Source organism: Microcebus murinus, chromosome 5, assembly GCF_040939455.1.
Source record: "Microcebus murinus isolate Inina chromosome 5, M.murinus_Inina_mat1.0, whole genome shotgun sequence".
Taxonomy (NCBI): Eukaryota; Metazoa; Chordata; class Mammalia; order Primates; family Cheirogaleidae; genus Microcebus; species Microcebus murinus.
The window spans coordinates 8,354,328-8,381,994 of NC_134108.1; the positions used below are offsets into that span (position 1 = coordinate 8,354,328).

At 43.8% G+C, this 27,667-nt stretch overlaps 1 protein-coding gene across 3 annotated transcripts in view; it reads right to left on the reverse strand.

The window, feature by feature from the left end:
• SYTL3 (synaptotagmin like 3) overlaps positions 1-27,667 on the reverse strand; it is an 84,396-nt gene that overhangs the window by 38,446 nt on the left and 18,283 nt on the right. For all 3 annotated transcript variants that reach the window (XM_076002825.1, XM_012759632.3, XM_012759630.3), the window contains exon 6: positions 13,243-13,307. In XM_076002825.1, the coding sequence (XP_075858940.1) occupies positions 13,243-13,307 (65 nt within the window). The remainder of the gene's footprint in view (positions 1-13,242; positions 13,308-27,667) is intronic.

Consider the following 27,667-nt stretch of genomic DNA (forward strand, 5'->3'; position numbering starts at 1 on the left):
TTTATACTCCACTAAAGCTGTAGTTAACACACACACACAAAATTCAACACCATAATTGTTGGGAATGACTGCTTTTATTAAAAGTTGATATTGACCTAGACTTTCTAAATCTGGATACTTTGAAAAAATAGTTCAAACTTCCAAGCTTCCATTTGTCCTTTGGAAACATTTCGTAACTGAATGAATGTATTCCTCCAAAGTTGCCTTGTGATGAAGATTAAATTAATCTTTTAAAAACTATAATCTGCTTATTTCTAGTTATAGAGGCTAATAATTTCCTAAATAAGACTGCATTTGATATAGTACCCTTTTTGTTTCAAGGAAAAGTGGTTTTTGTGGCGTATTAAGACTCCCAGAATGAAACTCGGCATGTCCGCAGTTCTGTGGACACAGTGACTCCGGGACAAACGCATGGGAAGAAGTCAGCCCACGCCTGGCTCGGGGCTGGAAGCAGGTTTCTCTCGCTCAGGGAGGTCCCCAGAACCCACACACAGCCCAGATCACCACACCTGCCACCCTGGGAGGTCAGTCTAGCTCCTGTCTTAAGTGTTCATAGGATTTTAATCCTTTCTAAAGACTTATGTATTAGCTTCAGGTCCACAAGTCACAGGGATGGTAAGAAAGTCAGGTGGGCAGGGAGGTTAAACCCGAAACTTTAAGGCAGGGAGGCAGCCCTCAGGGCAGGGATCCTTAACCCAGCTGTCCCTGGGGAGCGTGGGAACCCTCGAAAGCTATGTACAGTTCTGAGTCCGCCCGCCTGTGCGCACTTTCTGGGGTCCACACGGTGTTCCCCGGCTTCTAAAGAGCCTGTGAGCCCTCCCCTCCCCCATTAAGAAATACTCCTCCGGGGCAGAACAGAAAGCACAGGAAGGCCGCGCCCAGCAGGCCCGGCTCAGCTCAACTAGTCCGACCAGCTCGGGATGGAGGAGAGCTGACAGCTGCTGGAGCCGCCGTGAAGAAAACGCCAGGTGGGAAGCAAACGGACAGCCCAGCTGCACCTGAGTGTGTGGAGGCTGGGAAAGAAAGGGAAAGAGAAAGCAAGTAACAGCAATACCCTTTATCCAGCCCGTCCTGGGGCGGAAACACACCCCCCAGGAGACAGTGACTGACTGCCAAGCACGCTGGGACAGGGGTGCCATTTCTCAGGGCTCCCCGGCCCCCACCTGCTGCCATCAGCTGCCCCCCCACCCGTGGTTGCAACAGCGTCCCCCTAGGCGCCGGCACCGGAGCCACATCCCTGTCCCCAAATCCGATGCTATCTCAGGCGCCTAAAGCCCCCCAAGGGCCGCCCCGGAGTCGGGCCCCACGTGGCGTCCCCGGGCCCTGCCCCTCTGCTGGGCCGCTGCTCTCCGCCCTGCCGCCCCGCGAGGCCTCGGACGACTGTCTCGCCCGCCCCGCAGGCCTCGGACGACTGTCACGCCCGCCCGGCACCCCACCCCGGGTGCGTCTCCCCGGGGCGCCCACACCCCAGCCCCGACGCCTCCGCTCGGCGGCTCGCTGCCGCCCCTGCCGGCCGCGGGGCTGGGCGGCCGCGCTCCCCGGCTCCGGGGACAGTCGCGACAACGCCGCCGGGTGGCCCGGCGGGACCGCAGCCCGGATGCGGAAGAGCCGGCATGGCACGTGTGCCAGGAAACCCCGCGCATGCCATGCGATTTTGGTGTGTCACGAAGAAGGGCCTTTTGATTTTTCTAACCATTTAAAAACCGTCACAGCGAGTCCCAGCTCGGGAGACACACGGAAACAGAGGTGGGGGGCCTGTTTGTCCCCGCAACCGCGACCCACCTGGGGACAAGACCCTGGGAGGGGGGGGGTCCCTGTGCCCAGGCAAGTTTGAGAAGCGCTGGCCCACGTGGCTTTTGTCCAACCTGCTGCTTATTGACATAAATAATATGACATAAATAATATTCTCTCCTGCTCCTCTGCTGTTTCCTACCAGAGGCCGCCTTTGAAAGCAACAAATCTCCACTTTTTGTCAACATGTTGTGAAGTTCATGGAACTACTGCGAGGCAGCGCGGGCAGAGGACGCCCCTGGCGGCCGGGTCTCTGCACGGCCGCGCGAAGCCACGCTCGCGCCCTGGACTGCGGTGCCTGCCGCGGATGCCGGGTCCTGTTGCTCCAGCTCTTCTATCTGGGGTGACTTGGTTCACAGGGAAAGAAGGCCACGGGGCAGAGCCCCTGGGACGCCCAAGTGTAGCTCCATCAACCAACCAAGCCATGTTGCTTGTAGGTGGCTGAGGGGTTTCACGTCCTGAACTGCATACTCACCGTGGCTTAGTCCCCTTTCAAACCACGATCGATCGCTGCCTCCCCTCCTGCGCCCGTAAGCCCTACACCGCCCAGCGCCGAGGAAGGTCGTCACACACGGGGTCATGCTGCGGAGCTAGCAGGGCAGGCAAGTGGGAGGGTGGCTTGCCCAAGACCACCCCTCTGCTGGTGCCTGTGGCGCAGGAACAGCATCCTACGTAAGAAGTCATACCCGGGAGTTCCAAGTGTGACCCAAAGCAAAGCACAGGTAGGGCTACCTATGTGGAGCCTCCATGGGAACTGGGCGAATGTACTCCTTACTCAGGAAGCTTTAGGTCCACCCCTAGGAATCTGGTCACAATATATGGATTTGGTTAGAACAACACACTTTGCTGCATCTGCCATAAAAATCATCACAATAAACACACAAACCTATCATGTGAACACCCCCTTACAAGTGGCTCCCTTGTGCAGTGCCTGACCTGCACAACTGTATGTGACAGTCCCGAGCATTGCCCACACTGGAGCTTGAGTATTCTCCAGACACTGGAAAAAAATCCCTGAACAAAAGCAGCTGTTGGATAATTACAGTGTGTTTTAGAACGTTTTTCTTTAATAGGGAAGAAAAGTTCCCTAGAACAGTAAGATTTGAAACCAATCTTTACCTCACACATTCGAAATGGAAAACCTCTAAAAAAAAAATTGACCTAAAAAGCCTCAGCATGTAAAGAATTGTGATATCCTGTTACAGTAGCTTTGGAGCTGAGTTCAGAGCCATTTTTAAGTATATATTAGTCCTTAGAAAAATTTTGAGCTAAGACAGCACTGGTTGCTAAGCCACCAGCCCAGGACAAAAGATTAAGTACAAGGCTGTGAATCTGCAACCAGTGCCTTTCTGGACAGTGACAATTAATAATGGTAGATTTATAATCCTGTGGGCATGAAGAATCTCTCATCCAGTGTCCTTCTGCCACCAGACATTACTCTTCTGCTTAGCTGCAGCAGAGAAAATACTTTTCCCTTTAATGAAGCTACCTATATTCTGCCAAGCAGAAATTCTGGCTGGTTGTCATGTTAAAAATGATGACCAAGAGCTGGGCAGTAACTCTTCCGCTAGGACGGACTAAGGCTGATGGAAACTGGACAGGTTTACTGAGCACCTGGAACAATGGCATAGCAACCGCTTTTCAGCATCCTTCAGATTTTCTCTGAAAAATGCATATGGGCTTTAGGAGTTCTCTGTACATTCTGGATATTAATCCCTTATCCGATATGTGATATATGATCTGAAAATATTTTCTCCTATATTACCTTTTTATTTTGTTGATAGTATCCTTTGATGTACAAAAGATTTTTATTTTGATGACATCCAATTTGTCTACTCTAAGCAAACATAGCTCTTATGTTTAGATCTTTAATACATTTTGAGTTCGTTTTTGCCTAAGTTGCTAGGTAAGGGTCCAACTTCATTCTTTTGCATGTGGATATCCAGTTTTCCCAGCACCATTTGTTGCAAAGACCGTCCTTTCCCCCATTGAATGGTCTCAGCGCCCTTGTCAAAAAATAATTTGGCCACCTATGCGAGGATTTATTCCTGGGCTCTTTATTCTATTCCATTGGTCTATATGTCTGTCTTTTTTTGCCAGTACCACACTGATTTGATTACTATTGCTTTGCAGCAAGTTTTGTTCTTTTTTTCCCAGAAACAAAGCCACCCAATTAAAAAATGGGCAAAGGACTTGAATAGATGTTTCCCCAAAGATACACAAATGAGCAATAAGCACATGAAAAGATGTTCAACGTCACTAATTATTAGGGAAATACAAATCAACACCACAAGGAAATACCACTCCACACCTATTAGGATGGCTATTGTCAAAAAACAAAACAAATGTTACATAGATATAAAGAAACTGGAGCCCTTGTGCAGTGCCAGTGGGAATATAAAATGGGGCACCTGCTGTGGAAAATGGTATGGCCGTCCCTCAAAAATATTAAACATAGAATTACTGTTTTACCCAGTAATTGCACTTCTGGGTATAAACACAAAAAAATTGAAAGCAGGGACTGGAATGAGCATTGCACATCAGTGTTCACGGCAGCATTATTCACAACAGCCAAAAGGTGGAAACAACCCAAATGTCCCTCGATGGATGGATGGATAAACAAAATGTGGCTTCTCCATACAACGGAATATTATTCATCCATAAAAAGGAATGAGACTCTGATACATGCCAAAACATAGAGGAAGCCTAAAGACATTATGCTAAGTGAAATAAGCCAGGCATGAATGAATAAATATGATTCCACTTATCTGAGGTATGTAGAGTAGCTGTCAAATTCATAGGCAGGAGGTAGAACAGTGGTTACCAGGGGCTGAGGGGAAGAGGAGGATGGAATTATTGTTTTATGGGTACAGAGTTTCAGCCTGGGCTGATGAAAAAGTTCTAGAGACTTATGGTGGTTGCATAACAATGTAAATATACTTAATGCCACTGAACTGTATGCTTAAAAATAGTTAAAATGGTAAATTTTATGTTGTACATATTTTACCACAGTAAAATAATGAACATGGGCTTCTTAAATTCCAATTTGCTTCATATTTAAGTATGTATGTGTCTACGCTTTTAAAAAATCTATTCACATAAAGAGACAGTTTTAACAATCAATTGTCAAGTTATTCCGTAAAACCACCCTAAATCAGTAATTTGGTCTAAACATGTAAGCATATGAATCCTTAATTCAGAAATCCAATTCAGTTCAATTACTTCACCTTGGTTTCCATTCTGTTCATTTAAACAAGAAAAGTAATGAGGGTCATCAAAACAGGAGCCCAGGAGTTGCTGTATTTTATCAGCTGATCACCTAGAGCAGAGGTCAACAAACTTTTTCTTTAAATTTTCAGATAGAAAATTTCTGTTACAACTACTGTGTTTCCCCCAAAATAAGACCTACCCATAAAATAAGCCCTAGCAGGATTTCTAAGCATTTGCGCAATATAAGCCCTACCCCAAAAATAAGACCTAGTGATGGGCATGGCTACACAGCGTATCTGCACAACCCATGCATTTCGTCGTGGAGCAGTAAAGAAGAGAGATTGGGGCCAATGGTTCTAAATGAAATAGAGTCACAAGAAATCCAGGATGGAATTCAGGATTTGGAGAGTTATAATGATGTTCCAGAAGAAGACAACTTAACTATATTTGAATAAATGTAGATTGTTGTACTGTACTTAAAAAAATAGCACATCCCCTGAAAATAAGCCCTAGGGTGTCTTCTTGAGGAAAAATAAATATAAGACCCTGTCTTATTTTCGGGGAAACACGGTACTTGACCTGTTGTGTTGCAAAAGTGGATACAGAGGAGTGAACATAGCTATGTTCCAATAAAACTTTATTTACAAAAGGAGATAATGGGCCAGATTTGGCCTGCAGACCATCATTTGTCAACCCCCAAGAACAAGGAGTATTAAGTGAAATCAAATATTGACTAGCCTAATAACAAGCCCACCTAATTCCCCCTTCATTCAAAAAACGATGGATCAAAACCCAAAAGCAGCAAGGGGGTAGTGGGGCAGTCATGATGATTCAGGACCAAGACGTAGTTTGCCTCAGAGGACCTCAGCATCAATGAGTGACAGGCCACAGAGAATGGCAGGAGAGACACAAACAGTCCTGGTAGGAAGACTGGGGCACCAAGAAAACTCCATTCTCCCAGTTAGACACTTGAGACACAAAACATGAATGGGTCAAATTCACATATTCAGAGTGACTTGGACCATCTAAATCAACTCAGTTTTTGAGCTGCTACTATGTGCAAAACCAAAGGCATCATGAAATGTAAATAAAACCAAGAACAGGGTGGGCACGGTGGCTCATACCTATTATCCTAGCACTCTGGGAGGCTGAGGCCAGTGGATCGCTCAAGGTCAGGAGTTGGAAACCAGCCTGAGCAAGAGCGAGACCCCGTCTCTACTAAAAATAGAAGGAAATTAATTGGCCAACTAAAAATATATAGAAAAAATTAGCCGGGCATGGTGGCGCATGCCTGTAGTCCCAACTACTCAGGAGGCTGAGGCAGGAGGATCGCTTGAGCCCAGGAGCTTGAGGTTGCCATCAGTGAAGCTGACACCATGGCACTCTAGCCTGGGCAACAGAGTGAGACTGACTCAAAATAAAAATAAAACAAACCAAGATCCTGTCCTGGGAAGTTTATTCCCTAGAAACACTGGGTGGAAAGCAAAAAGTTTGAAGGTCAAGGTCTTATAACATTAATCATAAATTATGACTTTATAACCTCTGCTCTACCCAGTCTAAATGGACCAGTCTAAAACTCTCTAAGAAATAGGACAAGCAATCCAGCCCGCTGGGAAAAATCGCTTCTAGAGCACATGCTCCCTTTTGTGGTAGTGTGTTTGTTTTGTTTTTCCTCCTAAGGACAGTAGTAAGAAATAAGTCAAGAGTTGGATCTACCTTTTATTTTCTTTTTTTATTTTTATTATTATTATTTATTTTAGCCTATTATGGGGGTACAAGTGTTAAGGTTACATATATTGCCCATGTCCCCCTCCCCCCTCAAGTAAGAGCTTCAATCATGTTATCTTTTCTTTAAAATAAGACAAAAGCATATGCAAAGTTTTATATATTGGAAATAAACATGACTTCATACAGACATCCTCTTGGGAGAGTAAACACACGTAAACTAGGGACTCTATTTGTGTAGAAGCATGCACAGAGGCAGCTTGCAGAATCCAGCTGGGAAATGCTGGTGTGAGGGGTCTTTTCCAAGCAAACAAAGGGAGGGCGCTGCCATAGTGTCACCTACATACTGACTGGCACCTACTTGTTTTAATTCACGAGCCTGGCTGTTTTAAGCCCACATAGTCAATCTGATGCTGTCATAATCCCGTGACCAGACAGATTGTACTAAGCTCTGAAAAATCACTTGAACTAAATCACACTTACTTACAGGGGTGAGCAGTAAAAATTATTTTCCTTCATAATTATAAGACACAATAATTATCCTGGTGAGTTAGTTATGTGATGGGCCAGTGAGAGAATGTTAAGTTTCAGCCTTTCTGAATTATTTTATTTCCCCCATTTTTAACAATAGAATGAATTACTAATAGATTTGATTGAATTTCTTATATTACATTTAACCATTTTTAAACTTGACAAATTATTCGTATTAAAAGTATTAATATTGTCATCTTTCTGCTTTTACACTTGAATATCGAGCAATAAAATATCCTAAGTATCAAAAAAGGTAAACTATGTGTAATTACCATTAAGAGCCAGAAGAGGGCAGCATCTTTATATGCTTGGCAGATGCCAAAAGAACAAAGATGGGTTTTCAGCTTGGTTCCTAGTTACTAGTGATCTAGAAAATTTCCAGCGTGTTTATTAACTTTGTTTATTAACTTTGTTACTTGAACTACCTAAAGTGCATGAAAAGAATTACTTGGGGACCTGTTAAATATACATTCTTAGAGCCCACCCAGCCCCCATGCATCAGAACCTCTGAGTGCAAGGCCAGGAACTTTGGATCTGAGACAGCTTGCAACTGACCCTGGAGCAGGGTCCCAGAAACCACATTAAAGTCCCTCTGCAGACTGTCAAATGCCTGTGGACAGATGGGCAGGAGGGGAAAACGCCAGGCTGGCCTGGGAGGTTTCTGAAGACACCTGGGAGGATCTTGGGAAGGTCTGCATATTTTGTTAATTCTCACACGCCACAGGTGAACCCCAACTACAACGTATAAGAAATTATTTTAAGACCACAAAACTAAATATTGAATAGTAAAATCTTAGAAGAAAAGCCAGCCTAAAATAAAAAATTTAAGTAAACCAACATACTTAAAATATTTTGTGCCGTCTTCCTGCAAAATGAAGAATTGGCGCTCATTTTTTCTTGTTTTACAATCTTTTGAATGGTTGGAAAATTAGCATAATAAACATTGCCAAAATCAACTCCTATTATTCCTTACTGGATTGCTAAGAATGTCTTTTTTTTTTTTTTTTTTTTTTGAGACAGAGTCTCGCTTTGTTGCCCAGGCTAGAGTGAGTGCCGTGGCGTCCTAGCTCACAGCAACCTCAAACTCCTGGGCTCGAGTGATCCTTCTGCCTCAGCCTCCCGGGTAGCTGGGACTACAGGCATGCGCCACCATGCCCGGCTAATTTTTTTTATATATATATCAGTTGGCCAATTAATTTCTTTCTATTTATAGTAGAGACGGGGTCTCGCTCTTGCTCAGGCTGGTTTTGAACTCCTGACCTTGAGCAATCCGCCTGCCTCGGCCTCCCAAGAGCTAGGATTACAGGCGTGAGCCACAGCACCCCGCCTGCTAAGAATGTCTTATCCATTGTCAAGGAAATTTGGGGAGCATTTTATCTTAAGTAGCACATATCCAAAAGGACCATTAAAAGATAAATAAATAAAAGCTAATAAAGAGGAAATTGGGTGGCAGAGGAACAGAGGGCATAATGATTCCTGGAATTACTTCAATTGAACATTAAATTTATCTTAAGGTTTCCAGATGTCACAAAGGAAAAGAATCCTAACTGTACATTTTTAAGGTGCCTACCAGGTGTTAGCACTGACAATGGGCATTACTGTTTATAACATCACTTTTCATCTACTTTTTACAGCCAAATAACGCTATATTTGCTCAATTTATTTATTTACTTATTCATTTACTCAGAGCTCCTATTTTCGAAGAATTCGAAATCAAGTTAGGGCAGAACCAGCGAGAGCTGCAGGTGAGGCAGCGTGATGGGGTCTGTGGGCACAGGGCAGTGGCCCCCGAGCTGCACAAATCACCTGCACAGAGTCACAAAGCCACGGGAAAGGGGCTGCTTATGTAACAAGTGGGACTGAGAAAACTGAGGATTGGGAAGAAAAAAATAAAATTAAATCAGGTCTCCCAATGAATGGTGAAGAGATAAGTGAAAATTAAAAGAAAATAAATGTAGATTTTAACTGGACTTGAGGTAAGAAACAAGTCTCTAAGCATAAATGCAAAGAAAGTAGCTATACAGGAAATAGTAGACTTGACTACAAACAGAAAAACTTCTGTATGTCAAAGATATAAAATTCTAAAACAGACGACAAACTAGGAAGATACATACGTGACTAACGTGACAGAAAGGGGCCAATAGCCTCGGCATATGAAGATCAACAACATGAGGTTGAAAAGTCAAAAATTTTCAATCTCATTAGTGATTAGATAAGTGATTTGATGAAGTAAAATTAAAACAACAAGAAAACCTTTTTGGACTACCAATGTGGTTTTATCAAACTGACAAAGTTTTTGGTTGGTTTGTTTTTCAGGAAAATTCCTACTAGTGATGAGGTACACCCTCTCTGGAGGCAACATTCCTAACCTTCATCTTGTCATTCTGTTTCCAGAAATACTCAGAGATGGGCCAAAGTTATCTACAAGGATGTTCGTTACACTATTTCTATTTTAATAAAAATACAAACTTCCCAAAACGTAATAGAAAACTGGAAATTCCCTAACTATCCAACATTAGTGACTTGGTAAACAAATGATGACACGCTCCCATGACGGAATGAGATGCAGTCATCAGAAATCGTATAGTCAATGATATTTACAGATATAGAAAATGTTTTTATAAATTATTGTATGAAGAAACATCAGGATGAAACTACATACAATTTGATCCCAATTATGTGAACATTAGTTTGGCTTGTATGAAATTGCTTCTATTCAATTTTTTTCCTAAATGCATCAATTACTTTTCAACCTAAATATTTTTTAAAATGTGTGTATATAGTTAGGTGTGGGTATACACACACATTCACATGTACACATATACACCCATAAACATAGAAACATACGTTCACAAAAGGACAGAAATGATATGTACCAAAATGTTAACAATTGTTTTCTGGGTAAAGTCACTGTATGTTTAATATTGTCCTTTATGCTTGTCTTCGTTTTCCAATTTTTAATATGAATACATATTACTTCTATATTGAAAACAAAATCACAAATGTAATTTGAAATCTTGCTTTAGGTTAGGACTAACCAGGGGTCGGAGAAGGTGCTTCTCATACCCTTCTGGGATAGTCCAATAGGCCCACACTCCCAGGGGGTAATTTGGCAAAGCATCAAAAGCCTTTCAAGAGTTCAAACGTTTGACTAACCATTCTTTTGAGAATCTATCCAAAGGAAACAAACAGAGATGCCAAGATATCAGCACAAGATGTACATCACAGAGTTATCAATAATACGAAAAACCACCTACAATGGTACGCTCACTGACGATAGGAAACAGGTTAAATAAATTATGTTGCACGCATTTGACGTATCTTATGGAGTCGTCAATACACTTTGGAAGAAGTCTTAATAACACAGGGAACTGTTTGTGGTAAACAGAATTTTAAAAGATAAAAAAGTCTGATCACAAATACATTTAAAATTTGATGAGTCTGTATCTGTGTACACACATATGCACAGGATCACCTAGAAAGACGACTGGGAGGGTGAGTGTGTGTGTATATGTGTGTAATTAACAGTGGTTTTGGACAGTGGTGGCATTTTTATTGCCTTCTGGTTCACTGTTCTGTATTTCCCAAACACTCTGCAGTGAGCATGCGTCACCAGTAGGCGCTACCTAACGCGCACGCGCGCCGCAGAGTGCGCGGTGACGACAGCGGGGCCTCGAAAGGCCGGGGCGGATGACGAGAGCTGCCCTGCGGCGTGACTGACACGCCGAAAGCCCTCGCTTCACCACCGCGATATGTCCGTGCAGCAAAATGACACTTGTACCCCATACATTTAAACAACTAAATGTTTTTAAAAAAACAAAACAAAGCAATAAAAGTAAAGACCCTGTTCTGCAGCGGCATCGCCTAGATGACGCTTTCCACAGGGGACGACAGCACCTCCGCGGGGGCAACAATGGGCGACGAGTCTTAGATTTTCCCAGTGGTCTGTGGCTCTCGGAAGCCCCAGCACACAAACGGATATTCAACATCTGGGATATCGAAATGTTACGGCAGCAATTAAGAAAAAGCCTCGGAAGGCTGCTGGGGCGGGGGAGGGCGACAGTGAGGAGGTCAGAGGACACCAGGCCGCGTGCGTCACCAGCCGCGTCACTATCCCGTCTTCCTCCAGATGCTGATTTCTCGGCAGAAGCATCATTTTTTCTGGAGTGTCCAGGAAGGATTTAATAGCGACTGACCCTGCACCTCGGCTGACAGTGCCCAGTGACACAGAACAGTGACACTCAAACGCGTGGCTTCCCTCCTGCCAACAGATTGGGGGGGGGGGGCGGGGGGAGGTTCAGTGGCTTATTTCTCCACCTCCAACTGCCACTTTTTCTAGAAAAAGAAAAAGTGTTTTGAACCATGGCACACACTCTAAGTCAGTGTAGGCCCTCACTGTCACTGAGGAGGGGTGACCCGCGTGACCACAATAGTCAGCGTGTGGCACCCACAGCACCTGTCTCCACGCCACTGTGATGGCCCAGGTGCGCCTCTGTCCAGCTGCTCTGACGGGCACCCCTGTGGCCAACACACAAGTCGAGAGAACTCCACAGCTTCAGGTCCTGGCTACCCATTACCCCGCCACATCATACTTGCAAATACTTTTGAGAAAGAAAAGAAACTTTTCACCAAGGAGTGCAAGCCCCCCCTTTTAACCATCAGGCCCAGAGAGGCATCAAAATGAGACAGCGGTCACTTCCCGGCCCCACTGCACCACCACCCGGAACTAAGTTGTCATTTTGAAGCTACCTGCTGTGAGGACTCAGGAGCGAGTGTCCCCACCAACACCTACAGATGAATCTAACAATGCCAGACACGGGACACCATGACATGTACCCTACAGTTCAACAATGCACAGCCAATCACTAATCAATGTTACTTCTGTAAACCAGTGACAATTCCTGAAAAACAACTTTTGTGACTGCCCCTCTCTTGATTCCTCCTTTTTTGTTTAAAAACTTGAGTCTCTTTTTTGTTCTTCCCAACATAAGTTAGAAGCATTTCCCAGGCTACAGTCCTCAACGTTGGCCCAATAAACTCTCGATCGATACCGATCTTGCCTCAGTTCCTTGCTCTAGGCTGACACATCATTACAAGACATCCACGGTATGCAGACCGAATGCACACTTCCACTCGTAATCCATGTGCTCAGCCCGCCCAATGCTATTCACCCACTGTGGGCTTCAGTGATTCTCCTTTTATTTTTTTTCTAAGAGATGGGGGTTTCCCACTATCACTCAGGCTGGAGCACAGTGGCGTGATCGTAGCTCCCTGCAGCCTCAAACTCCTGGGTTCAAGCGATCCTCCCAGCTCAGCCTCCCAAGCAGCTGAGACTACAGGTGTGTGCCACCACACCTGGCTAATTTTTAAATTTTAGTAGAGATGGGGTCTCACTATGTTGCTCAGGCGGGTCTTAAATTCCTGGCCTCAAGTGATCCTCCTGCCTGGGCCTCCCAAAGTGCTGGGATTACAGATGTGAGCCACTGTGCCCAGCCCAGTTATTAAGTTATTTTGATCAAGTGTCACGAACAAGGTATTGTGCTTGGTTCTGTTAAGGGCTAACAAGAATTTAGAAGTATAGTTTCTGCTTGTGGAGAGAAACAGAAGTACACAAACAATTCTATAATACAAGGCACTCTGCGACAGCTATGGAAGGGAAGTACAAAGCAGATGTGTTGGTAGTTCGGAGGAGATCGACACCTCTCCTAGGAGACAGGCAGTGAGGGAAACTTCCCGGAGCACGTGCCCTAGCAAACCAGGCCTCGTTGGCAGGGAGGGGACCAGCTGCTGGCAGAGGGGGCAGCCATGTGGGCGCAGGCACAGGTGTCAGGAAGTCTAAGCAAATGGAAGAGGAAGAGGAAGAGCAGCCAGAGGGGCCTACAGACTGAGCCCATAAAGGTTTTTATATTCAAAAGCCTTGATATCAAATATTTTAAAACTAGGAATGTATCATTCTACTTTAGCAAAAATGTTAAGAGCATTTACCTTCAGTTGGAAATTTCTTAGCTCGTTCCTCAAAGAACCATTCTCCAGTTTTTATCTTCACATTTCTGGAAAACAAGCAGAAAAGAGACATTCAAATCAAGCAGATAGAAAGAGTGCTATTATTTAGCTCTTACGAGGGAGGTGGGTAACATCACAAAATATTAGTCTCGCGAAGGGCCTCAGAGTTCAGTTTCTGCCCCAATCCCCCAGCTGTACAGACCCGCCGGAGACGGTGAGTGATTTGACGGCAGCAAAACTGTACGCTTCCCACTCCAGTGTGTCTGACCCCATGTGTCACGTGCACATGCCGTGTAGACGTGTTAATGTATGCTCAGGCCAGTACATATCAAGTACTTGATATTTTCCGAGAGCACAGAAAGAAACAAAATTGCCATCAGGTGATCAATTTATCACGTTAACGGTGGAAGCAATGGCACAAGTGACATGTGGCAGCAGAAAAACTCCACACTGCACCTTTGTGGGAGGGGTCTCCGCCATAGGTTAAGGTTGGTCTGTGTTCACCACACTCACCAGGAGCCGACGGAGTAGGTTTACCCGAGAAGGTTCTGGGAGGCCTGCAGTCTGGAATATGGGATCAATATGCGCCAGTGGAGACTGGGAGACCTAGATCCGAGGGGATCACTCGCAAAACAAGGGAAATGACCTCTTGCTGGCCAGCTGGTCGGACAGCAGTCGCTAAGGCAGGACTGTGCGACCTATGATCTTAGTCACTGCAAAACAGCACGAAGAGCACCTAATGTGCTATCTGCTCGAAACTGAAGTCCAAAAATGTGTTTTAATCTTAGTTTTCTGGAGAAGCCACCCTCACCCTCACAGAAAGGTAGAACTATTAATATCCTTTTAGAATGTAAAAAAAAGTAAACATGCAGATGTTGTAAGTTGTTCACACCCTTAAAATAATATGCCATAAAACTTGTCAATTTATTGGTTATGTAAGTTTAAGAAGAAATTAAAGCTTCAACTTATAGCAAATTCTCTTCTATAAATTACAGTATTTATTGAAGTAAGTTTTCCATTAGGTTCTTTTAGGCTATATATGAACTGGACTGGACTGTAAAGGTAACGCTTGCATATGAGTTAAAATCACAACTATATGCCAAATTACATGTTCTTTAAAAATATCCTATCTTTCTCTATGGAGTGCTAGTAATTATTGGAAGACATCGACTCATTTTCTCCCCTTCATCTGGCTGGAAACTGTTGTTTTCTGGTTAGTATGTAAATGCCTACTACCAATGCTTAGCAATGAGAACAAGAAAAACGTACAGAGAGCATTTAAGAATTTCCTAACAGAATTTTGATAATCGGCCCCTACCGCTTAGAACCAAAAATATACAAAATGTTCAACTGTGATGTGTCTCTAGAAAAAGTTTGCATCCATAAAATCAGAAACTCAAATATCTAATCTGCTAAATTGTCACAAAAGGCCTGAGGCGATCTTAGCCTCTGGGCTGGAGTTTCCTCTCCAGCGCCGAAGGCGGGCAGGGCGCCAACCACAGGGGAAGGTTTAGAGAGTGACGGGCTGGCAAAGTCATACTCTGGAGGTGCCGCCCCGGCCCAGCGCTCTGATTCTCCAGAGGCCTCCTCGGTCCTTAGAAACGGGACAAGGTCTGATGAAATCAAACCCAAAGGGCGGGAACGAGATGCCTCGGTCTAAGAAATGTGCTTCACTTCCTGAATTATTGTTCTTCTGGTGGTGACACATTTCAGCTGATCTGCTCTCTCACTCTCGGGCCCATTACCCCTGTGACCCAAAGCACCCGCATCTGAGACCCCTCTGTAGTCAATGAGCTCCCCCAAAACAAGCCAGCATTGGCAAGCAGGCAGGCAGGCACGCACACACACACACACACACACACACACACACACACACAGTCATGGAAGAGGACAAACAGGGAGGAGGAGGCACCAAAATTGAAAGGTCCCCTCTAGCCCCGGTTTCAGAACCTATGCGAGGAGCAGACGAATTAAAATTCCAGTCACCTAGCGCTCATCATCTGATATAACCATCTAATCATCTCATTTAACCCCAACGGATTACTCATGAGTTTTAAGCAGGAGCTAATCTGGCACAGAGATGTGGGCACAGACTCGAGCATCTCTTGGGCTTATCTGTGATTAAAGAATGGGGGGATAAAAATACCACCATCCTACACCGCATGGCAACCAGCGCTTTTTGCATTTGAGGCTGTTTCCTTTGAACACGAGGTTTGAGTTGGATCTCCATCACCCTTCTCGCAGAACCAGCTGTTTCATGGCAATTATTCCACAACACCTCTGCTAAGGACCCCCGTCCAAGTTAACAAAAAGGAGACCGCCTATCGCTCTTATTATCTAGGGGAGAGGTGAGTAGATGCTGCGGTCTCTGTCCTCGCTGGGCCAGCACAGGGCGGCGAGATTCAGAGTGACCACAGACAGTGTTAACACTTCTTCCCAGATGTCTGAATCAGAATGAGGTCATGAAAACCTTTTGGAACATTTTATGACTCAGCAACAGGTCCATGCTTTTAAATTTCTCAGATAGAATCATGACCTGCTTCTTTGAAACTCTTTCAACCAACCCCCAAATACATCTCAAAGGGAGGAAGCCTTGGTGGACCAAGCTGAAGACAGAGAGTCAGGACACCCGACTCGCACCTCACCTTTCCACGAACTAGGCGTCCCCTGGGACCACCCCCCCACTGAACAAATTTCAGTGACCCCTGTATAATCCTCTCCCTTAACTAACCACTTGACCTTCAGGGTTGTTTCCCCAGAAATGGTGGGTTTTCTGCAAGACTAAGGAGCTGAGATGCTGAAGGCGCTGGGCAGACTCCCTGATGCCCACATTCGCCACCCCTACAACCTGCCCCAATGCCGGGAGCCCCGTGGGACATTCACCACGACCACCCCAAGGCACGGGGACCTCCCCTAAAAGCACATGATCCCCATTAGTTGGGGAGATGGAGTTGAGGCACATCCACCCAATGGGACGTATGTAAAATTCCTTGGCAATCCTCATCTCAGTAATTGGATCTTTGTGTGATGAGTAACTGCACCTAGGTAGAACCCCCCTTGAGGTTTCAGCAGCAATGATGGGGGCTCTGGGATGGTGTTGCTGGTGGTTCAGGGGCCACAGAGCAGGGAGAGGCCAAAAGCCTGTCTTGGCAGCTGCCTGGCCATGTCTGCCACCGGACAGCTCTGGACTCTCCCGCCAGCTCCCGTTCCCTGCCTCCATTGTCACATTGGCCACAACTTCCTAATTGCCTCTGAAGAAGAGACTTCTGGGTTTTGAAATTCAGGCCCAGGAGGGTGAGTGCTATTTGAAAGCACCACACAGTAGGGGGTCCCCCTCTCACTTTGGGGAATCCTGAGGGAATTCTCATTTGTTTTGGGCTGATAAACCCCCAACCACCTGTGAGAGCAGGGAACTAACGTTTTGTGAATTCGCACTCCCAGGGCTCATTCGGTCAAACTGCCGTTCGTTTGCTTGAAACCTCTTGAATTTGTCTTTATATTAGGTGTTTATCTGTACTGGCGTGTGGCATGTAAATGTGGAGTCTGTTGAGCTCTCTGTATTTTTTCGCCTACTTTAACTTCGCTGTTGATGGTATTATAAGGCCAGTACCAGGTCTGGGGGGTTAAAACACAAGTCTGAGGGTAGTTTCTCTTGTGGCAGGTTCTATGGTCTAAAAGGTAAAAAGACAGCTCTGTGCTGAGGTCTAGGAGATCAAAAGACATCCCCATCCATGGGGGCAACCTGGCCAAGATGTGGGACACCCGCTGTAGGACGGGGAAAAAAAATGGGGACCTAATGTACACAGATTCACACGGGACTTCAGAGAATCTCATGGCCAGAGTTCTGAGATAAAAGCTATTAAAATTTTGTGTGTTTAGATGTGTTTTGTGTGTGTGTACCTGTATTATATGTCTACATGGTACCCAAATCGGCTTATAAATAAAAAAAGGAGTTCTCACAAATTAAATAAGCCCAAATGCTTTTCAAGTTCATGTGAATTTAGTCATCTTTGGCAAACAAGCTGGTTTTTAAAAATTATTGACAAAATAGCAATGAAAATGTCTTCAAAATTGTCAGCATACATTTTCACTTGGGTTTACTGGTCATTTTCATATCTGAAGGTGTCCAGGTTTGACACAAAGGTTATAAAACTAAAAACCCAGCCAAAAAAATGATCTGTGTATGATTTTTAATAAATAAGACTAATTTAATATCGTTGGTTTAATGAAAACAGCTAAATCTCCTGAGTTACTGGCAAAAATACCTATGTGTTTAAGGTTCATAGGTAAAAATGTAGACATGCCTAAACAAACATAATTGTCAGAAAATTAGAATAAACTCTAACCTAAATGACAGCACAAAAACCAAAAACTATGGTAAAGGTTTATAAAGATAGTTTGGTTTTAGTCTCTTAATCCTAGCTGCAGATGCAGTTTCTTTCATTGATCTGTTTGTGGAAAGGTACTCACACCACAACACCTATTTCTGACTCACTCTCTTTCTCAGTACTGTCTCCAAGCTCGTCTGTTACATTGTATTGCCACAGCAAAGGCCTGTGCCTAGAAAAACTTTTAAAAGAATCCTTAAGCTGTTGATTTTTGTAGAATAATTTATTTCAAAATGAACAAAATAGTTATTCTTAGAATTCAGAGAATCTCAAAACAATCTTATTCTTTGGAAATAATACATGTAACTGAATTTGCACTTAAGTAGCAAAATGTTCTGAGACCAGTTAGATTGTTTTTAAAATAGCTTGATCTTGATCCTTATCTGAAAAAATTATTATGACTTTGTGCCGTTATTTGAGATGCTAAGGATTGATGTAAAAGGTTTATTTGGTCTACAGTCGGGTGTTGTCATGTCAATATATTTTATTTTGAGATACTGGTAAGTTAGTTAACATCTTTAAGCAGAATGTTCTAAAGATGTTACATTGTTTGGAATAGCAAATATTACTAGAATAGTTATGTTTGTTATTTTGGTAGGGTTTTAAGTTTAAAATAGTTAAAACTATATTTTTGTTTTGTTTTGTTTTGTTTTTTTGAGACAGAGTCTCATTCTGTTGCCCAGGCTAGAGTGCAGTGGCATCAGCCTAGCTCACAGCAACCTCAATCTCCTGGGCTCAAGCGATCATCCTGCTGCAACCTCCCAAGTAACTGGGACTACAGGCATGCGCCACCACACCCAGCTAATTTTTTCTATGTTTAGCAGAGACAAGGCCTCATTCTTGCTCAGGCTGGTCTCGAACTCTTGAGCTCAAGTGTTCCTCTCGCCTTGACCTCCCAGAGGGCTAGGATTACAGGTGTGAGCCACCATGCCCAGCCAAAACTATATTTTGTGATTATTTCTTGGTCTGTTTTAAAATTCATTTCCTAGTAGCACCTAAGTGGACACACAGGTGCTACAGTAATAGGGTATTGGGGAGGTGGGAGGGGGGAGGGGGGCGGGTATATACATACATAATGAGTGAGATGTGCACCATCTGCGGGATGGTCATGATGGAGACTCAGACTTTTGGGGGGAGGGGGGGAAATGGGCATTTATTGAAACCTTAAAATCTGTACCCCCATAATATGCCAAAATAAAAAATAATTCATTTCCTTCTCATTTCTCCCAATTTTGTTTATGAAAATATCTCTAGATATTAAATTAGACATTTAGACATTAAATGATTTTGAGGGCACAATCACACTGGTTGTATAGCTAAAATTCACAGGCTATCAGAATGGTTAGTTGGTATAATAATTTAGGCAAATGTAAATGAGATAAATATAATGAAATAGCAAGAGGTTTTCTATAATCTGCTTCTTCTGAAACTTCTCAGATCGGTATCTCAGAAGAGATGGAGATCTTTGACTGTTTTACTGCTTGCAGCTCCGTCCTACCCTTCAGACACTAGAGTTGACAACCCTCCTTCAACCTTTTCCTCAGCTCCTGTAACTTTTGCCTCCTCTGGCTCTAGGTCTGCTCTTAAGCTCTGACCCTGAAATGTTTACCTTCAGGGTCTGAAAAGCAACATTTTCTTCTTAGCTTCTTGCTATGTCTGAATTTTTCAACATGGTCAAAAATCTTCCTATGCTGTTTATAAGAGTAGTATATTCCCCTTCTCACGGTATTAGTTTTCTAGTTTCTTGTTTCATTTATAATATAATATCCACTCATCACCCTGGACACAGTCTTCTCCTGACAGATAAATTCCGGGACCTTTTTCATGAGGTTTGGCTTCAAAGGAGCCTAAATGGAGGCCGGGTGCGGTGGCTCATGCCTGTAATCCTAGCACTCTGAGAGGCTGAGGCAGGTAGATTGCTCAAGGTCAGGAGTTTGAAACCAGCCTGAGCAAGAGCGAGACCCTCGTCTCTACTAAAATAGAAATAAATTAATTGGCCAACTAAAAATACATAGAAAAAAAATTAGCCGGGCATGGAGGCACAAGCCTGTAGTCCCAGCTACTCAGGAGGCTGAGGCAGCAGGATTGCTTGGGGCCAGGAGTTTGAGGTTGCTGTGAGCTAGGCTGACACCACGGCACTCACTCTAGCCTGGGCACCAAAGTGAGACTCTGTCTTAAAAAAAAAAAGGAGCCTAAATGGGTTTCCCATAAGAAAAAACAATTGCACTAATAGGAGGTTTTTCTTTACCTTTTGGTAACTGGCCTAAGAAACAAAGATTTTACATTTTATCAAGTAATTCCTATGTTGTCCTATTGGGTATTTGATTACTTGGGAAAACTGACCTTTAAAAAGTTCAGATCTTTTCCTGTATTGCCTTTAAAGCCTCCTGACGACCACTCTTGGTTAACTAAATTGCTATTATTTTATAATAACCTATGACTCTGTTTGGATTAAATGTTTTGAGCCTTTTAACATCTTTGACAAATGTCCACAAAATATCTAGATAATCTGAATGTTTCGCTGCCTACAAGCTTCCGTTTTCCTGTCATTGCCGGAATTGGGCAGGACTCATAACCTTTTGTTTAGAATGTCATTTGCTCATTCTGATACAAGAGTCTCTAAACCCTTAGCTCAAGTGGTTTTAACAAATGCTTATGTTTTGTATAGCGAATTCCTATGAGTTTGACAGCAGCATGATGCTTACAGATAAGTCAATTTTATAGCCTTGCTTTTGGCGGTTGGGTTTTCTTGCTCTTATGTTGCTTAAAAGGTTTTAAAGTTTGATGAATGCCTGTCCACTGCATTCCCATCTGGCCCAGAACATTTAGTCAGCTGTAAGTCTTTTGACTTTTAGTCCTTTGGCCACGTGGTCCCACAGAGAAACAGGACAGAACCAGGCAGGTAGAACCATACCAGCAACGACAGAACAAAATAAAACGTTGGCCATTGATGCCGCCTCCGATGAATCTTGGCAAAAGGGGGTGGAATGTGAGCGACAATAAAATCCTGGGCACCTCCCCTGCTGACTAAATAGACTCCCTCTCAGCCCAGGGGACCGCAAGGAAAAAAACCCTTGAAATGAGTTCCTTATTATAAGGATGGGGGAGAGAAGGGATGGGGGGTTGGACATGCCTCATTTCACTCCCATTCTGCCGGTTAAAGAGAAAATCGTGGAACCAGGAGTATCAGTTCTTTCAAGCTCTAAGGGCAATGAACCAAAGGGTGGATGATATTCCTATGGTACCTAGTCCTTACAGCCTCCATACCACTTTGTCTTAAAATTTCGCCTGATTTCAAGTAACAGATTTAAGAGATGCTTTCTTTTGCACTCCCCTTGGTCCCGAATCCCAAGCACTATTTATTCGTGAATGGGAAGACTTAGTCTAAAGTCAAATGCCAGTACCGCTGGACTGTCAAAAACTTCCCAACAAGCTTTGGAAACATCTGGCCAGAGCTTTCAAGGCAACAGTCTTAGACAAGGGAATGATTTTGCAACATGTGGATAATAGCCGACAGCCAGTGAGACTGAAGCAAAAATCGAGGTTACGTGCTGTAACCATGTTCGATTTACTGGCTGGCTACGGATACGGAGCATCTCAAAAAACTCAGATCTCACCTCCCACTGTCAAACACTTGGGGTTTGAATTGGCTCTTGACATTCAGAACCTCCTTCCGGATTGGAGAGAGGACATAAATCGAGTAGCAGTCCCTACCACCCACAAGCATGTGCAAGGATTCTCAAATGTGGTTGGGCTTTGCTGGATTTAGATTCCTAACTTCAGGCTCAGAGTAAAACCCCTCCATGAAGCCTTGAAAGGGGAAAGAAAAAGATCTATGTATTTGGACCAGGGAATGCCACAGGCTTTCTTGACTATTAAAAGTTAATGACTTCCCCCGCATTGGACCCTCTGGACTTATATAATAAGCCTTTTTATTTGTTCATTTAAGAAAAACAAGGAATCGGACTAGGGTATTGACATAAACCTTGGGGGATCGTAGGCAACCTGTGTCTTGTTTCCCTCAACAATCAGACATGGTAACAAGAGGACAGCTCAGTAGTGTGACAGTGCTAGCTGCTATTTATGATATTAAATACTTTACAGGAAGCTGAAAAGTTTACTCTTGGTAAGTAACTGGTGACTGTTCACACCATGCATTGTGAGTTCCCTCTACTAGAGCAAAAGGGAGGCTTTTGGTTACCAGTAAATGGCCAGATGGGTAAATATCAGGCTCCTTTATTATAATAACTCTGAAGCTGGCATCCACCTTAAATCCAGCCACCTTGCTGCCTACGGACTCCCGTTCCCCATTCTAAGATTACACTCTGAATATTTCCCAGGTGTATCCTAGTCTCCAGGCTTTGACTGATCAGCCCCTGTCGGACTCAGATGAGAAGCTCTTTATGGACGGGAGCAGCGTTAGGAAACTGGGACAACGCAAAGCCAGGTATGCTGTGGTTACCAGCCATAAGGTAATGGAGGCACCAGCCCTACTCCCCAGGATGTCTAAAAACACATACCCTATACGTGTAGCTTCGGGGATTTTTGTTTGCCTGGCAAGACAACTCTTTAGTTAAGGTCTCACAACCTATTGCCTCTTCCACTAACCTATCTCACTGCTGTGTCAGCTACCTAAAACCATTTTCATAAATGACTAGGAGATTTTAGGAAGGAGGTTCCATCTGGGGAGCACTGGGCCAATACTTCCCGGGAGGGATCCCACATGGGGATAGGTACTTCTTTTGATGTACTTTACTACCTTGGTGGGGACAGGGTGGCAACTCAGCAACACCTACCGAAAAGTGTCAGTTACAGCCCCACATGTTCTTTCTTCCTCAAACCCCAGCTGTGTCCCATTTCAGCAGGAAGCAGCCAATAGGTTGGCATCCTGATTCCCCCAAATTGAGGAATGAACTAAAAAGAAGGGGGAGCTGTAACCAGTTTCTGCATTGATCAAATTTTAATGAGCCCTATTTAATCCTCTCCCTTAACTGCTTGACCTGTGAGTTGTTCCCCAGAAATGGTGGATTTTCTGTAAGACTAAGGAGCTGAGATTCTGAAGGCCCCTGGGCATACTTCCTGATGCACAGAGACTCACCAGCCCCTACAGCCTCCCCCAATGCATGTAGCCCTAGTGAGATACACCATGACCGCCCCAAGGCACGTGGCCCCTCCTTTAAAAGCCCAAGATCCCCATTAGTCAGGGAGATATGGATTTGAGGCAGCTTCTCCTGTTCTCCCAACAAGATGTCTGTCATATTAAAAATTCCTTTCTTCCTTGGCAATCCTTATCACAATAATTGGATCTTTGTGCGGCAAGCAACTAGACCTAGACCAAAACCCCTTCTGGTTTCAACACCCTGTGTGAGGATCACTGGAATTATAACCCCCAAGCACCTGGTACACAGACAGCTCTTAATAAACTTCTGGAGGTTTCAGCATCCATTTTAATGCCTTGAACTCTGTTAATGCTGTCATTTCATTAGCGAAAGTGAAATAAGTGTTGAAAAGGTCTTTGCAAATTCTAGCATAGAAATATTCAATAGGATGAACGGAGGACCCTAACAGGAGATATCATGACCTCATTACCGTCATCAAGCAGTGAGCCAGACAGGCACGCAGGGATGCCTTGTGCATACTAATTACTCGCATCTGCAGGTGGTTAGGCTACTGCATCTATGCTTTTGCACCAAGACAAGTTGGCATGATGTCCCTAGAGTTGCTTAAAGTATTTTCACTATTCAACTGAAAGAGGTAGAAAACTGGTCCACAAAGCCAGGATTCTTCAAATGCCTAAAGCGCACATCTCCTGTGCAGATCTGCTCTCCCACCAGTGCCCCGGTGGCAGAGAAGCCTCAAGAGAGCCCAGCAGACACACACGCTGTGGGAACTCCAGATAAAGCAAAATGCTGTAAAACTCAAATCAACACAATTTCTTTGTGGTAGCTTGTCCGACTGCTTGATAATTCCCAGCTAATACTGTACCGTGCATGCACACAGTTCCATTTTTTTTTTAAACTTTAGATAGTATTGCATCTAAAATGGTTTTTAGTTACAAAGCAAAATAGTGAGTTTTTTCCACCAGTTCAGTTGATCTGATTTCAACATTCTTACAGGAAAAAAGACTGATCATCGTGATTAAATCCTAGGTGACTATGGCAGGCGTCAGAGTCAAGATGAAGATAAGGAAATGATTTTATCGAGCTGCTACCAACGCTTCTTGCAAAACATGAATAACTCTCCCTTGCTTGACCTCAGAAGGAAGGCAGGCACCCTCTCTGTCACACTCAGCGCTGTGTTCATGGCACATGGCAGCCTGGTGAACACCTGTGGATTGGTGAATGAATGTTCCCACTCCTACAGGAACACCCCGAGAATTTAAGGGATAATGTGGGATCCGAAACAGACAGAGTCCTGCAGCAGTGCGCACCGAAGCGGAATGTGCAAGTCCTCCAGCTAAGCCAGGCTGGGGTCCCGAGCCCAGGCAGCAAGCAGAGACTAAATGAGGGATGGGCTGGATGTGGGACAATGGGATGGGTAGGCACCGTGGTGACCAAGAGAACACAGGCCCCATTCTGGGGCATAAAATGATACAGATTAAACATTGTGCAGGCCATAAAAGCAGTGCCTATGGGCTGTCTGCAGTCTGTTGGGATCTGTGAGTCTGTGACTCTCAGTTTGTTACATCAGATAACTAGCCGACAAAAGAAAGAGAAAATTCTCCTGCAGCCTGACCCAACTGTCCTTGTTAAGGCCCTGACAGTAAAAACTGGCTTAGATGCTGCACATTGACCTGGCCTCCCCCTGCAGCCCCAGCCAGGGCAGAGGCAGGCAGCACATGCTCTCTGTCCGCAAACCCTCAACCTGAACGTCTTTGGAGACAACCAAGCTTTTGACAAATGCCCCAGGCAGGATCCACGCAGCCGGAATTCCCAGCAATGGCACCGCCGGGCTGTGCAAACAACGGGAATTTCCAGAAGAGGCTGGTCTTCAAAAACATCCAAGACCCTCTGTGTGACAAAGAAACAGCAAGGTAGAGGGAAAACCAGGCTGAAGGGAAGAGAGAGTGGGACTAGGACACAGGAAGATTTAGGAACCAACAATGCCAACCAACCAACAATGCCCAAGCAGAAGGAATGTGTCCACTTAGTGGACACTTTCTGGAACATGAGAAAGAAAAAGACACTCAGTATTGAGGGAGAAGATGATACAAATGGAAAAATGAGGCCAACTTACACAGTAAAAGTTGTCCCCAAAGAAGCCAGGGCAGGTGGCATAGAACAATCAGACCTGACTGAAAAAAACATTACTGAGTTTTAAAAAAAAAAAAAAAAACCCACACATAAAAGACAAGCAAACCCAAGGAGAGGCAGCTCAAAAGAATGTTTTTCCATAAAAATCAATGTGAGCAGACTCATTCCCAGACACATATTAAAACTTTTTTAATTACAAGGATGCAGGAAAAAAAACCAATACCTTTCTGGTATATAAAAAACCAGGTGATAAAATAAAACAAGCACTATATGTCTCTGTAATATTAAATTCCAAAAGGCAACGTGGTTACATTTACTGATTTTTTTTTTTTTTTTTTTGGGAGACAGGGTTTTGCTCTGTCACCCTGGGTAGAAAGAATGCAGTGGCATCATCGTAGCTCACTATAACCTCAAATTCCTGGGTTCAAGTGATCCTTCTGTCTCAGCCTCCCAAGTAGCTGGGAGTATAGGTGAAAGACACCATGCCTGCCTAATTTTTCTATTTTTGTTTAGAAACGGGGTCTCACTCTTGCTCTGGCTGGTCTCAAACCCCAAGCCTCAAGCAATCTTCCTGCCTTGGCCTCCCAAAGTGCTAGGATTACAGGTATGAGCCACCATGCCCAGCCCCTGAATTTCTTGATTAATGAGTTGCAAACCAGGACCTAAAAACCTAATGAAGTCATTACTTGTGAGGGAAAGCCATTGAAAAGCACTCTCAATATACAATGGCTTGGAAAATACACCACCCACACACTCTTCTGGGGAGACCCTGAAGTTGATTGAAAACTCGAATCAAAATAAAGAACTTTCAGATTAGGGAAGTCACAGTCCCAAAAGATTGGCAATGAGTGCTCAAATTGGTTATGATGAAGAGTTGGTTTAATAATTGTTATAAACATAATTACATAATATTAATAAAATAATGCAGGCAACAAAAATAATTATGGAAGAAGATGCCATATAACATAAAAAGTAATAATTATGAGAATTTGGAGGTTTCAAAATGATTGGCTAAATGAATAAATTTCTAAAACATTCTTGGTATGAACACTGGGATGAAACCAATAATTATACCGGATGTTAAACTGTCTGAAGGGTCACATGCATTTGCTCGTGTTTGATCATGATGTCCAGAACCTCACTCCAGTGACAGATTTTCCACAGCCAACTCATGTTTACCAACTCCAACATCTACTCGCCCACACCTTTTCCTCAAGGATGGCCAGCTCACCCCCATCTTACAAACACCATTGCCACAAAATTCCTGCCCTGCCTTTCGTGTCTAACTACAGCCATAGATTATAGTTTCTATTCTCTTCCACACTCTTTTTTAAAGTTTCCAGGCATCTTCCTGCCAAACCCAACTGCTTCTCTCTATTAATTCACCAGGTAACAAGATTTCTGTCATCACTCAGGGTCTACAGTTGAAGGAGTTACAGAGCGAAGTCTCCTTAATCTCTGACTTTCTCACACTGCTCCCTGCCCAGCCCTAGCTCCAAACACACCTGAGACCGTCTTTCTCTGTGTGGCCTCACCGCCACCTTGGGCCACACGCTCCCGCAGCTCTGACCACCAACTTTCCACATCGGATCTTAAGCCCTGTTCTCCGAATAGCTCAGAATGAACCCTGCTGTCCTGTGGTCATCACAAACTTCCTAAATTCAAAATAGAATTCATTTTCTTCCCAGAGCCAGATCCCAGTCTCTCGAGCTAAAAATCTCGGAAATCTTATTTTTGACTGTACAAAAATCATGGACTTTTATATTTAAAAATCCTCTAGCAGCCTATTTTCTGCAGCCTTGTCAGCAAATATGTATTTTAACAAAATGAAAAAATAAGTCCTCTGCCTCACAGGCGTACCGCCACCACACAGAGATGAGTTCTTCAAATCCAATTCTAAAGGGAACCGCTGAATGACTTTTAATTGCGTCTGCATGATTAATAGTATCAGTGATATGAGAATTAGCCAATTCACTTACATCATAAAATTGCCAAATATACAAAGCAGCTGTGCACCTTACTTATAACTTAATCCCCAGTTCTCATATTAACCGAAGTAAATTACATGTGAGCACAGCCTCAAGAGATTGGTGTTAAGTTACAATATAGTTCCAGTTTCCATCCTTTATGCATTGTTAATTAATGTAGAAGAACAAACTCTCATGAGAGAAGCATAAGCTAACCTTGCTAAAAAGTAAAACGAAGAACTTACTACAATGGCTTTATTTGAACATTTTTCAGGTGTTTTTTTTTTTTTATTGTGGTAAAATATATGTAACAAAATTTACCTTTTTAACCATTTTAAAATGGTAAGTTCAGTTAGGTACATTCACACTGTTATGCAAGCATCATCACTACCCATCTTTAGAACTTTTTTTTTCATCTTCCCAAACTGAAACTCCATACCCATTAAACATAACTTCCCCTTCCTCCCTCCCTCCCGCCGGCCCCTGGTAACCACCATTCTGTTGTCTGTCTCTACGAATTGACCTATTCGAGGTACCTCAGCTAAGTGGAATCATATAGTATTTGTCTTTCTGTGACTGCCTTATTCCAATCAGCATAATGTCTTCAAGGTTCATCCTTGTGGCAGCATGTGTCAGAATTCCATTCTTTTTTATGTCTGAATAATATTCCATTGTATGGGTAGACCCCACTTTGTTTATCCATTCTTCTGTTGACAGACAATGGCTTGTTTCCGCCTTTTGCCTCTTGTGAATAATACTGCTATGAACACTGTTATATTGTTTGAATATCTGAAGTACA